Source organism: Mesoplodon bidens, assembly GCF_964165515.1.
Source record: "Mesoplodon bidens genome assembly, chromosome: 5".
In the NCBI taxonomy this organism is placed as follows: Eukaryota; Metazoa; Chordata; class Mammalia; order Artiodactyla; family Ziphiidae; genus Mesoplodon; species Mesoplodon bidens.
In genome coordinates this window covers 115,957,503-115,972,470 of record NC_138161.1, presented here as the reverse complement: position 1 = coordinate 115,972,470, position 14,968 = coordinate 115,957,503, and the positions used below count along the sequence as shown (strand labels likewise).

Genomic DNA, 14,968 nt, shown 5'->3' with positions numbered 1-14,968 from the left:
CCTCGTTTGTGGCTTGTGGAGTCTCCTGTTCCAGAGCCTCGGTGTTGACTTTCCCCCTCACTTAAGAGGTCTCTTCGCCACCCACCTCTCCATCCCCAGAGAGGAGAGAAGGCAGCTCCGAGTAGCACTGAAAGCCGGGCTCAGTTTAGAGGCTGAGTGGGTGAGTGTGAAACGGGTGCCGACACAGCCCTCCTGATCACACTCCTGGGCCTGCCAGCGGCCCGTGCTCCCAGGCAAGGCACTGACGTGCCCCCGTGCCCCCAGAGTGTCCTCTGGCTTTCAAGGAATAAAGGTCAGAAGTGTCAGGGAAGCAAGGCCACACCCAAGAGGAAAAGGCAGCTCAAAAGCTGGGTCAGAGGGTATGGGGCTGCTGGGTTGTCGGGTGCATCCGGCCTTGGTGTTTCTGAGGAAGGAAGGGAGGAAAGGAAACCAGGGTCTGCTGGCCTTCTGGAGGCTGCTTGGCCTCTGAGGCTCTTTCCACACGCCTCTGATTGCCTTGAGTGAGACTCAAAACAGACTTGAGAATCTCTTCCAGCTCACGTCCAGATTCACATATTAGGGCTACCCAAGAAACAGAATGGAGACGATCAGCAGGAAGGCTTGCCATGCCCTACAGCTCTAGGGGGAGGGGGGACCCTGGAAAAGAGATGTGTGAGGGTGGACTGCCTGTGCTGGGAGAGGGTACCGCAGACATGCACAGTTTAGGAGCTCACGGACGCCCGAGGCCTAGTGCAGGGGGTCCTCCAGAGCCAAAGGTGTAGAGCTGTGCACAGTTGTGGGTGGGAAGATCACTGGCCTTAAGTGAAAGGCTCACTTGAGGTTCTGCCGCAATCTCTGGGAGCCACTGGGGGTCTCAGGTTTTTCTGAGCTCCATCAGCCGTTTCCACTGAGGCTTCCTATTTTGTGCCAAAAAATTTCCCGGACCTCCACGTGACACATCTTCCATGGTGACTTAGGTTCTAAAGATAAAATATAAGGTGAAACTACTGCCCATATAAACATTCCCCTTTAAAATCCTTTAAATGACTCACAAATGCAGAGATACACTTATTTTGAGAGGCATTTGTAGGGTCAGAGACCCACCAAGAGGAAACAGTCACATCTACCAATCTCTGCTCAGCCCAGACATCCCCTCATTGAGAGGAATGGTAGCCAAACAGCTAACATTATTAAATGATTATAGGTTTCATTGTTGTTTTGCTGTTTGTGAGTTTGCTAAGCCCATATTGTCGAATTTGCATGGGTTCAGTATGCACATAATGCAACTCCATTCTAAGTGTATTTTTAATTATTTTCTGATTTTAAAAATACAGTTTGAGACTTCCCTGGTGGTGCAGTGGTTAAGAATCCGCCTGCCAATGCAGGGGACACGGATTCGATCCCTCATCCGCGAAGATCCCACATGCTACGGCAGAGCAACAACTACTGAGCCTGCGCTCTAGAGACAGTGAGCCACAACTACTAAAGCCCGTGTGCTCTAGGGCCCACGTGCCGCAACTACTAAGCCCACGTGCTGCAACAACTAAAGCCCTTGCGCCTAGAACCTGTGCTCGCCAACAAGAGAAGCCACCACAATAAGCCCGCACACCGCAAAGAAGAGCAGCTCCCGCTTGCCACAACTAGAGAAAGCCCACACAGCAACAGAGATCCAAGGCAGCCAAAAATAAATAAATAAATTAATTAAAAAAATACATTTTGACTAGAAACTCAGGAAAGCTTTTATATGATTTTTGTTTTATTTACTCCAATAACATCTATGCACATTTGCAAAATTTTTCTTAAAAATGTACAGGTGTGATGAGATATGTGAATGATCCAGGTGTAGATGATGTTAGATGCAGATGGACTAGTGAGTCCCTGGCAATATGGCCAAGATGGTCAAGTGGGAGCCAAGTTAATGAGATGGTCTAAAAAAACCCCAGCTTGAAATCTCCAGGCATCTCTGCTTTTGAGGTAGGTCCGTGCTGATTGAACCAAAAGGACACCTTGGTTTTCAACCCACACTTCAAACAACTAATTTTGAACAAGGGTGGTTGAACTTATTTTTCTTTAGCCCCTTGATTCTAATTACACCTCACATGTTGCCTTGTCATTTTTAGGGTGTTCATGTGCATTATTGCCTGTGCATCTCAGAACATCCTTGGGAGGTAGGCAAAATGAGTACACCTTTTATTTTTCAAATTCAGAAGCTAAGGCTCCAAAACCCAAGGGTCTTGTCTGAGATCCAACAAGCTAAGTAGATATTAGAGTTGGAACCAGAATCCAAGTTTTCTGATTTGAAGACTGTCCAGGTTCAAAAAAATTAAAATAAAGCACAGACTTTATCCCTGTGCTTACCAGGAGGGGTTTGTTTGTTCTTGTCCAAAACAGACGAATGGCCTGTGTGCCCAGCGGACTTCCCTTCTGGCCGTAGAATAGTTCCTTAAATTCTCAGCCTGAATTCTTCCAGATGGTACTGTTCACTGGACCCTGTTCGTCTGCCCCCCTCTGGTGGCCGTTACACAAATTACAGCTCACAGAGCAACTCCTAGGGCAGTGGTTGATTTCTCTTTCATCCATCGTGCATTCATGCCAACAGCACCTACGACATGCCAGCCTCTGCACTAGGTGCCAGACATACACAAATAAACAAGTGAACAGGTGATTACAAAATAGTGGGGCAAGTGTCACGGAGAAGTATGCAGAAAATGCTGGGCGTACAAAAGATTCCTTTGTAGGGGAAAGAGAAGATAGGAAAGGGAAGGCAGAGGCCTGAGCCAAGTTCCGAAGGCCACGTCGGAGTAGATGAGAGGAGGCATTAGAAATTCAGGGAGATGCCAGGGTCTAGTTGAAGACGGTAGAATTCAGAGCACAGGTTGTAAGGAAGAAGAGCAGGAGGTGGGTCTGAGAGACTGGCTGCGGCCACATTATGAAAAGATATTCATGTCATTTGAGCTCATATCCCCTAGGCTAGTAGTCTCCAAACTTTTTTGATCATGTTCCCCATCCGTAAAAATATTTGAGTATGCATCCCCAAGAAACAGGTATTTATTCATTTATACAGTTTGTACCCAAGCAATGCAGTGTAATAATTAAGATCATGGGGTCTGGAGCCATACTGACTAGGTCCAAGTCCTGACCTTGCCACGTATTAGCAGTATGACCTTGAGCAAATAACATCTCTGGACCTCAGCATCCTCATCTGTCAACTGAGGAAAACAGCAGATCCACCTTGCAGGGCTGCGGGGAGGATTAAATGAGTTAATTCAAGAGGAGAAATTAGGACAATGCCTGGCACATAGTACATATTATGTTAGCTAGTATTATTATATACCTTTATGATTTGGTGCTAGTATAAAATCAGAGTTGGGATTTACACCAAGTAGGGAATCTATTTACTCTCAGAAAGTCTGTTTTACTGTAAACTGACTTCAAAATGTCAGGAATTACTTAAGACAAAAGTACCTTTGTCATCCCTTGATCATACTTCTGCCAAAACTCTCAGATGTAGGTGATTCCTCCATTTAACTCAAAGCGGTGAAGCAGGGCTGAGAGGCCCAGATGATGCTGATGCTGGTCCAAGCACCACCCTTGAGAATTTTAAAAGGAAAGTACAAGTATCAAATAAAAGACCTTTAAAAAACATTTTCATTTTAATTATTGGGACACAGCATATTTTTGCTCTCACTAAAAAAATGTGTTTTAGCAATGGTAAAATATGTTTGATTTTTTTGACATCTTGGTGTAACACTTTGTAACATATCCATTCGAAGTTCTGGTTCTAAATTCAGATTATTCTAATATTCGGTTTTAAAATAACTGAAAAGGAGCTTCACCAACATGCATAGATACCAAATGGAATAAGTGCTTTATGGACCATGCCTAATAAATAGTGAGATTCATTTTCCAGTCTCATCCACCAATTATGCAATTATGCAAAGGTACTTGTTGAAATTCAGCTGACAGTTTCCATTTTTCCTGAAGTCAAATTTTGTTCTTGCAAAATAATTGGAAGGTTTTACCTTTTCATATTGTTAATAAGTTAGTTTGTGTATAAGGTTAGAATACCCTGTTTCCAAGTTTTGAAAGTAAGCAGATAGGTGAGTTTTTATAAGTGGCTCACTCACATAACTTTCAGCCTCAAAAATCACATAACTCTGGAGAAATTTCCACTATCCATTTTTAGTATAAACTTATGTTCTCCAAAGCATGTGTTTATTTTGAAAAGCTATTACTTACTCACACTTTTTTACAACATGACCTTTGCCTCCAAAAGACAAGTGAATTTATTTTTCCCAAATATCTTTTAGGGTGTGCGTTGGTGGTATAGTGGTGAGCATAGCTGCCTTCCAAATATCTTTAGGTACATTTTACTGACACAGCCTTCCTCATGGAGAAAGCCAGCAGGTTTAGAACATTGTCTGTTTTTTAAAGAAAAATTTATAATACGTTTAAGTTCGCTAACTCAAATACTTTGCCACAAGGAAACCTTTTTAACTTCATCTAGTATTGATTGTGAAGCAAGCTGTATTCCTCATCTCCAGTTATTCTACTTCTAGGCAGGGAGTTGTAGACATAGACATATATATAAAACCAAAAGCCTTCATTTGGACCTGCAGACGAAATATACATCACTTCCATTAGCATAACTTTAACCCTGTGGTATGCTGTTAAATATTTAACAACCAGCAGTCTGAAAACAAGAAAAGACCCTGGGGTTAAATAGTCTCACCATGGTCAGTTTCAAGCTACCAACTTGATGTCACTGATCGCAGATATGGGAAGAAGTGCACAGCCTCAAACCATTATACAACACGTCCATCACCCAGATGCATGAGATGTAAATGACCTCCAGAGCACACATAAAGGCAAAATGTAGTAAAATAATTAGAAACTGATGAGTATATTTAAGTATGTATTACTTTTGTTTTTAAAATAATTTATTTTATTTTTTTAATAATGGCTGTGCTTATCAACCAACTCACAAAACTCCTGAAAATTTAATAATATGCTCTCATGATCCATTATAAACCTGTTCCACACTTCACTTTGACCTGTTTATGCTAGAAGAGCAGGATCCTGCCCATGTATCTCTGTGTGTGCACGTATGTTTTGTGTGCATGTTGTGTGTGTTTGTGTGTGTTCCAAACTATTAATGGTATTTACTTCTGAATATTTTATATGACACATTTCTGATTTTCTTAATATAATGAGCTTTTGAAATTCAATATTTTTCTCTTTTTTTTAAATTTAATTTTATTTTTTTTTTACAGCAGGTGCTTATTTGTCATCAATTTTATACACATCACTGTATACATGAGAATCCCCATCGCCCAATTCATCACACCACCACCCACACACCCCCACTGCTTTTCCCCTTGGTGTCCATACGTTTGTTCTCTACATCTGTGTCTCAGTTTCTGCCCTGTAAACCAGTTCATCTGTACCATTTTTCTAGGTTCCACATATATGCGTTAATATACGATATTTGTTTTTCTATTTCTGACTCCACTCTGTATGACAGTCTCTAGATCCATTCATGTCTCTACAAATAACTCAATTTCATTCCTTTTTATGGTTGAGTAATATTCCATTGTATACATGTACCACTGCTTCTTTATCCATTCGTCTGTCGATGGGCATTTAGGTTGTTTCCATGACTTGTCTATTGTAAATAGTGCTTCAATGAACATTGGAGTGCATGTCTCCTTTTGAATTATGGTTTTCTCTGGGTATATGCCAGATAAGAGTATGAGGTAGGATGGAGAAGGATTGAGACAGGTAAGAAAGTGAGATACAGGTGAGTATTGCTGAGTGGGCCCCTGGTCCTGGCTCCTTCTAATGTTGAAACACTGAAAAGGGAAAGGGAAGACTTAGGTCTGGGGGTCTGAAGAAAGCCTGCTTCTCCCCTGGAGCCCTAGGAGGAAGGAACTCTCCAAGTGTTCTGCCAACATGGGGTGACCACCATGGAGTAGATATGGTGGCGGGGCTGACCTAGACAAAGCAAGGACCCCGGTGGGACTCCAATGACAGTGAAGCAGGCTGGTGGAAGAGTTCACAAGGGCTAGAGCTACAGGGACCTGTATTAGACAAAGGCTGGATGCTCCAAAACCACAGCCAGATGTCAGGAGAACTACCAGAGATGAGGTGAGGCCCAAGGCTCCCCAGGACCCTCTGGCACAGGTCAGGGCAAGAAAACAGACTAGTTGTGATCCTTGGTTTCCTTGGCCACCACCAAAGACCAAGCAGGACAAGGTTATGCAGTAAAAGCCAAAGCCATGAGGTCATCTGAGCCTTTTAAACCCAAAAGAAACTCAGGAAAATGGGAAAGGCAACCTTGGTAGAGAAAAATTTTCTTCACATTTAATATCTCTGGGATGGGATAAGAGTCACAGTCAATGGCCTCTTAGAGTCGCTTTCAGTGGCCAGTTTGTAGTCATCACATAGTTGTCATTTATGTGTGAAAATCAAAAGTACCAGCTTCAAAACTCACAGATTGATGGCCGTCACAGCTTGGAAGAAAATGTCAGAGTAATAGAAAAGCAGTGACCACCTTTTGGAGTAAAGTTGTTGTGGGTGAGAGAAGCCATCAATTATGAGCCAAACATGATCCAAAAGTACGTGTTGTCAGTCCGGCTCACCAGGAAGCAGACTCTGACATGGAGATAACCATGCAGAAGATTTATTAGGAAAAGTCCTTGGGTCAAACCTATGGAAGGGAACAGAACTGGGTAGAAAAGAAAACTGGGCTGTGATGTAGTCACAATGAAGGCTTCAGCCCAACCCAGGGGCAGTTCTGAAGCTGAGATGATCCTTTACAGTAGTTCCAAGTTGGGGCAGAGGCCAAAGCTTTCCACCCCTGTGTCAGCCAGCTTTTAGAAGGAGGCAGAACCTTGGGTGAGGTGGCCCTCTTCAAACAAGGCAATCCTCAACAGGGACTAACATGTCAGGGCTGTCTGCCAGCAATACTCCTAGCAGCTGAGGGAATAAGGGCTTCCTTACTGAAGGAGAATTGGGGTGAGACACCATCCCTTCCACCCTAGAATGCTGGCCCTACCTAATGGACAATTCAGCTTAAAAAGAGCCCAGCCCCAATGGCTTTTGGATTTTTTATGGATTCATTTTAAGAAATGTTGCGCCACCAAAGCTCTTGATGGCATAGAGGATAATGTTATGTGGAAGACACAACACTAATGATTTAAAAAAAAATGATACTCCTGGAAAATGGTGCTCCATGAGGCTCTGTAGGCATGAAAGACAGACCCACACCCAGAATAGGATCTATTGTTGTGAGGGCAAGTTGGTCTCCTGGAGGACCAGTGCCATATCAGGGGCTCAGCATTCGTTTCTGTTGCTGGCAAGCTGCACGTTCAGGGGGGCAATAGCTGTATCAGTCTTTTCAATGTCAATGTCCATAAGAATAATTTTTTCCTAAGAATTATTTTAAATTGTTGTTAAGTCTTTTGAAGCAAGGGAAACATTTATTAATAACCTTGAATATATCTTTTAAAATTCAGTTGATGCTATGGAGTTTCTTAATCTTGAGTCTATGGGTAGAATTCAGAAAGTTTGTAAAGTTGGATGGGAAAAAAGTACATCTTTATCTTTAATAATCTGTACCTGAAATTTCACATTTCCTTCAATTTTGGGTGTAAGTTACACACTATAGCAGCAGTCCCCAACATTTTTGGCACCAGGAACCAGTTTCACGGAAGACAATTTTTCCACGGATAGTTTCAGGATGATTCAAGTGCATTACATTTATTGTGCACTTTATTCTTATTATTATTACATTGTAATACATAATGAAATAATTGTACAACTCACCATAATGCAGAATCAGTGGGAGACCTGAGCTTGTTTTCACTTGCCACTCACTGATAGGGTTTTGATATGAGTCTGCAAGCAATTGATTTATTATGGCCTCTGTGCAGTCAAACTTCTCTGCTGATGATAATCTGTATTTGCAGCCGCTCCCCAGAGCTAGCATCCCCCGCCTCAGCTCCACCTCAGATCATCAGGCATTACGTTCTCATAAGGCGTGTGCAACCTAGATCCCTCGCATGTGCAGTTCACGGTAGGGTTGGCTCTCCTATGAGAATCTCATGCCGCCGCTGATCTGACAGGAGGTGGAGCTCAGGCAGTAATTGTGAGCAATGGGGAGCGGCTGTAAATACAGATGAAGCTTCGCTTACTCACCTGCTGCTCACCTCCTGCTGTGCAGCCTGTGGCCCAGGGATTGGGGACCCCTGCACTATAGGGATGTTAGCAGCACCTGTGACTGTCACTAAGTGAAATCACAGATATTTTTATGTTATATTACAATTATGTGGTAGATATCTTAAAATATTGCTCATGCTCATCATTGCTTTAAAACTGTTGTAGTCAGTGGATCTGCTACTGGATCTCAATATTTCATGTGTTAATAAAGAAGCACATTTGGTACCATATTATATTTTAAATATTTTGATAGTTATACATACTTTAATACAATACTATGTGTTTTATTTATTTATTTATTTTTATTGGAGTATAGTTGATTTACAATGTAGTTTCTGTTGTACATCAAAGTGAGTCAGTTATATATACATATGTATATATTCTTTTTCATAATTTTTTCCATTATGTTTTATTACAGGATTTTGAATATGGTTCCCTGTGCTATACAGTAGGACCTTATTGTGTATCGATTTTATATATAATAGTTTGTATTTGCTAATCCCAAACTCCTAATGTACTATGTGTTATATTTTATGCACTTCAAAATCTGTTCTGCAAAGGAGTCCAGAGGCTTCACTAAATTGCCAGAAGAATCGAGGATCAGGTAAGATCAAGATCCCCCGCCCGAGAGTGCAAGATTATTCGTGCAGACAGCTTTCCATCATCCTTTTAAGTAAAAGTTCTTTTTCTTTTGCCCCCTCCCCCCACCCTAGCCCTTTTCTTCAAGTTTTTGGGGCCCTTGGTTGTCCTGGTCTCTGCTCAGAGGCTGCCAGGAAGATGCATGTGGGTATATGCAGAGGTTATTAGGGCCACAACCAGGCAGTGCCCCAAGGGATGGGGAAGCACGGGAAACTCATTCGTATCTGATTCCTCCATTTCACGTCAAATCACACCACATGCCTGAACTGTGAGGACACTCTTCCAGATGATCTGAGGGCACCAAAGCTGCCTTTCAGTTTCAGCTTTATTCTTCCCTCCCAGCAAGCCCAGGGTTTTTTGCCTGATCAGACAAGCTTTTGCAATGAGGTGCACAAGAATTGCCTTCCTCCTTGGCATACATTCACAGCTTCTCCTTGGTCAGTTCCAGGAAATGCTAATAAGTGCTATTCATTGGGATCTGATTTGCATACTTTACGGATTATTTGTGCTTTGTAGCTAATGGGGATTAAAGCTTGCACAGATAACCCCACCGCACCCACCCCTGCAGGGCCCTGGATTACCCCGGTCTGCTTCTCCATGCTTGGTGTAAACAGGTTTATCATGCTAGGGCCAGGACGCCCTGGAAATGGAATTGACACACTTCCCCCAACTCCTGCATGGCACAAAGGAAGCCCTTCCCCTGAGCATGTTTGGGAGTGTGGCTGCGTGACATAGGGTGCTGTGTGATTTAGTCCACGGTAGATTTTTGCCGGTACCCTTGCCCTCAAGCCATGCAATCACAAGCATGCTGGCATTAGAATTCCAAAGAGGTTTTCTTGGTTTTGTTCAGGGATTTTTTTTTCTTCAAATCACAGCCTTTAAGTGCTCTTTGTGTTTATAATTAGCCATAAGCCCTGGGATGGCTCAATTCACATCACCATGCAGGCGCCCGCCCGTCCCCCTTGCTTGCCCGAGTGCTGTTAATTAGCCCTGCAAAGATCAGCAAGCGTGATTGGCAGCATCTTTTGCAAAAAGGCTCCCAACCTTCTCGGCAACAAAGAAAACCGTCTTCACATCTTGGCGTTGTAGCTGTCATCCGGATTCTTTGCATTTTCCCTCTGCCACTGCTGAGGATTTCATGGATGCACTTATTTATTTTGAAATAGTAGCACCAATGTTTTGGTAGAAATGTATAAGTCTTGCAGTTGAGAAAGAATGTCATGTTTGAAATTTGTCACAACTCTAAGAAGGGATAGAATGGGGGCAGGACAATTCATTTTTAGATGAAGAATAGGGTTAAGAGTTTGGGAAACTGTTTGGCAGTATCACTAGAGCTAAACAAAGATATACCCTATGACCCAGCAATTCCACTCCCAGATAATTCCCACAGAAGCGTGTTGTATGTATGTTTCCCCCCCGAAAAGTACTAAGATGTGCCTAGCTGCAAACTGGAAACTGCCCAAATACCCATCAATGATATCATGATTTTTTTAATTGTACTGAATTCACACAGTGGAACACTATACAGCAGTGAGAACACAAACTACAATTACACACAACAATATGGATGAATCTCAGAAACGTAAAGTTGAGTGAGAGAAGATAGACAAAAGAGAATATGCTGTATCATTCTGTTTATATAATGAATAAAAATCGTTTAAAAACTAACCTATGTTATTAGTCCAAACAGTGGTTAACTTTGGAGGAGAAGGAACAGTAGTGACTAGAAGGGTTTCCTGGGTGTTGGTAATGTCCTATTCCTTGATCTGTGGGTTGATTTGGGGAGAATGTTTAGTGCATGAAAATGTATTGAGCTGTAAATTGGTATGTGTACATTTCTACATGTATATTGTACTTTAGTGAATAGTAAAAAAAAAAAAAAAAATGGGACTAGGTTACTTCTTCAGTAGGAGTAGTAATTGGAAAAGACAAGGTTGATTTTGTCTCCCTGGCCAGCCAAACCAGGCCTGGGATGTGGTATCCCTGAATCCTGCCTTGAGGACTGGGGTCCCTCAGCCATGGACAGTGGCCCTGAGAGCCATGGGTATCATCATAGCCAGATCTCAGGGAAGAGCTCGTATGAGAACCGGGTAGATGATGACCTGAAGAATTGTTAACTGTGGAGGGAAACCAGAGATTGGAGCCAAAGGGGATGTGACTATGTGCAGGATTCACCAAATTCATCCCCTAGGCTGTCTAGACATGGTGGCTAGGACCTGGGAATGTCTTAAAACCCTATGAAAAATTTTGAGAGCTTATAAAAACATGTAATGACTCCAAAATGCAAAACAGAAAATTAGATAATCAAAATCAATAAATGTTTAATTGAATATCTACGAAACATATGTCAAGTAATTCAGTGTTTCTCAAACATTAATGAAGGTACAAAACATCTGAGGCTCTTGTTTGCAAATAGATTCTGATTCTGTAGATCTGGAGCAGAGCTTGAGATTCTGCATTTCTCACAAGTGCCCAAGTGATGCTGATGCTTCCAGTCCATGGACCACACTTTGAACAGCAAAGAAATAGTTAACTGCAGGGCAATTCAATTCTTACATAGTTATAAATATAATAGATACCAAAAATATAGATGAATATTTTATTTCTTAAAAACTCAAAATAACGTTTTTCACTAAGGCTGCTGCTGCAGCCAACAAGAAACCTGTGTGCAAGCACAGGTCACTATCCACACCTCCCCTCCTGGGAGTCTGTGCAGCCCACCACTGCCAGGGTCCCGTGATGCAGGGACACTTCCTCGGGAGAACACATGGTGCAGCTCAGGCTGTTGCAACATCACGCCTACCTCTGCCGCCACAGGCCCATCCTGCATTCCATACCGCTCCCTCCCCACGGCCTGAGTGAGCCAGAGTCCCCTAATCAGCTGCTCCTTTAATCCCCTCCTGTCTGGGTCAAGAACAGACAAAAGAGGGTGACTTACATGCAAAGGCGGGGCCAAATCCAAAGCTGAACCCCAGGAGCCGTGGGAACAAAGAAGAGAAAGGGAAATCTCTCCAGGCAGCCTCAGGAGCAGCGGATTAAAGCTCCACAATCAACTTGATGTACCCTGCATCTGTGGAATACCTGAATAGACAGCGAATCATCCCAAATTGAGACAGTGGACTTTGGGAGCAACAGTAGACTTGGGAGCAGTGTGGCTGACAGGGTCTTGGTGCTCTGGCCGGGTGTCAGGCCTGAGCCTCCGAGGTGGGAGAGCTGAGTTCAGGACATTCATCCACCAGAGACCGCCTGGCCCCATGTAATATCAATCGGTGAGAGCTCTCCCAGGGATCTCCGTCTCGACGCTAAGACCCAGCTCCACTCAACGACCATGAAGCTCCAGTGCTGGACACCCCATGCCAAACAACTAGCAAGACAGGAACACAACCCCACCCATTAGCAGAGAGGCTGCCTAAAATCATAATAAGTTCACAGACACCCCAAAACACACCACCAGATGCAGTCCTGCCCACAAAAAGACAAGATCCAGCCCCATCCACCAGAACACAGGCACCAGTCCCCTCCACCAGGAAGCCTACACAACCCAATGAACCAACGTTACCCACTGGGGGCAGACACCAAAAACAACGGGAACTACGAACCTGCAGCCTGTGAAAAGGAGGCCCCAAACACAGTAAGTTAAGCAAAATGAGAAGACAGAAAAACACACAGCAGATGAAGGAGCAAGATAAAAACCCACCAGACCAAACAAATGAAGAGGAAATAGGCAGTCTACCTGAAAAAGTATTCAGAGCCTTCTACCATGGATGCCTAATTACCATATGGTGCCATAATACTTACGTGTATCATTATATATGCCTTACATTAACTTTGTTATAAAGTGTAACTTGATTGCAACAGGAGACTCAACATGTGTTGAATTGAGCCTTTGGAGTTTGTTACTCACGCAGGATGGAGATCTCCTGCTCTGAGAAATTCAGCGCAGCTATGGGCTGAGTCATGGTGAGAAGGCCGCCTTGGAAATGGCTCTCGATGACCCTCCACTTCCCAGCGTTCATGCCTTTTGTAATCTGCCCCCTCCAGGGTACAGTGGGCCTAGGGACTCGCTTCTAACAAATAGAATACAACAAAAGTGATGGGAGGGCACTTCTGAAACTGGTGTAAAATGCCTGTGCCTTCTGCCCTTCTTGCAGTCCCTCACTCTCTCTTACTCTGGGAAAAGCCAGCTGCCGTGTCATGAGCTGCCCTATGGAGACGCCTACACGCCTGGACCCCAGCAAGGCCTCTGACCAACAGCCAGTGAGAACCTGAGACTTGCCAACAGCCAGGGAGTGAGCTTGGAAAAGGATCCGCCCCCAGTGGAGCCTCGAGATGCAGGCAGCCCTTGTGAAACCTTCATGCAATCTTGTGAGAAGCTCCAAACCAAAGGCATCCTGACCCACAGAAACTGAGATCATCATTACTACTAATAATAATTCATTAATATTAAATGTTGGTTGTTTTACACTGCTCAACTTTGGGGGAATTCGTATGCAGCAACAGATAAAAGAATACGGCCACTTCCTGAGGACTGCACTTCTGTGGTATGTCACTGAGAGAGTGGTGAAAAGTCTAACCGTTGTATCCGACAGTGCAGACCCAGCAGCCAACGAGGAGGCTAGTGTGGGTGGTGATGCGCGGTTGGGGGCTGGGAAGGAAGAAAGACATGGAGGCTGGTGCTTTACTGCATCAACACTGCCAAGTTCTCAGGAGCTCTAGAAATGCTCCTGCCTGTCGCTAAACACTCCTGAAATCCTGCTATCATAACTCTGATTCCTGTTTGCAAACTGAATATCCCATCACCTGCCAGGGCCCGGAACTGCTCTTACCTCTCCCTTTGATTTGTATTCTTGGCCAGGTCCCAGGCCACTCCTGTCTGAGGCTCCTCGGATGTGGACTCTTTAGGAAAGGATGCCCCGTTATTCAACGCTCTCAGTCTCTTGGCTCCAAGCCTTCCCTTCTGTCCTCAGCTATGAGATGCTGGGGCTGGGGCTCCGCGGACCAAACCCGGCTTTATCAGCCGCGCGCTGCCGGGGTCTGCCGACAGGGGGCGGTAGAGCACGCTGCAGGGCTGGAGGTGGCGGGGCTGCTCCCTCCGCTTCCTCCCGGTTCCTGCTCGCACCAACCCGGCCAGTCCCCGTGGCAGCAGCTGAATCCAGTCTGCAGTTTCCTCGACACTCGCTAGACCCAGCTTCCTGGGGCCCCTCGGAGACACCAGCACCCGCTGAGCAGCACCTACTCCTCGGAGATTGGAGTCCCAGCCACCAGGTCCCTCCTCCGAGTTTCTAAGTTTGCGTAATTTCAGTCTCTCCCTTTATCTTGCGTCCCCCCAGCTTGGGGGGCCGCTGCTTCCCAGATGCTGCCTCTGTGATACTTTAGACTTCTGCTTGGCCTCTGCAGTTACCTCGTTAACAAGTCTTCCTCTTGCATCCTCTCTGTTATAAAAACAAGCTGCTTTGATTTCTGTCTCCTGCTTGTGCCCTGGCTGACACAGGGGTTCCCGCGCCACTCCTGGCCTCTGGCCAGCTTCCCATCTTACTCTTCCAAAAAGAGCTTCCCCCCGGGCCCTGCACAGCCAGCCCTCCAAGGGAGTCCCCCTGACATGTGTACCCCGGGCTCTTGTCATCACCCCAGTCCCAACCCTGCCCTCAGGGGAGAGACGGGGGAGGTGCAGACCAGAGACCGGCTAAGCTCAGAGCCAGTGGCAAAAGGGGAGGGGTGGGGGGAGGTCTGTGCAAAGAAGCGGGAGCCCAGCTCCAGAAGTGCTGGTGCCCAGTATGTCCAGCCTCAGCTGGAGTCACGGGTGACAGCAGGGAGCAGGGGAAGGTGAGAAGCAGCGCTGGCCGCCGGTCTGGGAACCGTGGGGGACTCCGACTCATCAGCTGCTGGCTGGTTCTACCTGCTTAAGGGGCACCTCCACGGCTGGCCATGTCCTTTCTTTCAAAGGGCAGGGAATTCCCTGGTGGTCCAATGGTTAGGACTCTGCACTTTCACTGCCGAGGATGCTGGTTCAATCTCTGGTGGGGAACTAAGATTCCAGGGCCAAAAAAACAAAACAAAAGGCAGTGTTACAAGCCTCCAACTGACAGGTGGCCCTGAGGCCATTAAAGGACTGTATTTCGTAATATTTTTG

General features: G+C 44.9%; 1 protein-coding gene and 1 long non-coding RNA gene across 12 annotated transcripts in view; one reads left to right on the top strand and one right to left on the bottom strand.

Annotated features, from left to right (window-relative positions):
• Nucleotides 1–11,164: 11,164 nt before the first annotated feature.
• Nucleotides 11,165–13,756, bottom strand: LOC308617363. The gene is made up of 4 exons (XR_014015864.1): nucleotides 13,665–13,756; nucleotides 12,743–12,905; nucleotides 11,777–12,202; nucleotides 11,165–11,346 (listed from the first exon to the last, which is right to left on the bottom strand). It is a non-coding gene; the product is annotated as an uncharacterized lncRNA (long non-coding RNA).
• Nucleotides 13,490–14,968, top strand: part of LOC308617362 (uncharacterized protein) — a 38,858-nt gene continuing 37,379 nt past the window's right edge. For all 11 annotated transcript variants that reach the window (XR_014015859.1, XR_014015860.1, XR_014015861.1 and 8 more), the window contains exon 1: nucleotides 13,490–14,103. Coding sequence is in view for 6 of the 11 variants with exons in the window: in XM_081234414.1 (XP_081090540.1) it covers nucleotides 13,747–14,103 (357 nt within the window). In the remaining 5 variants the exon portion in view is untranslated. The remainder of the gene's footprint in view (nucleotides 14,104–14,968) is intronic.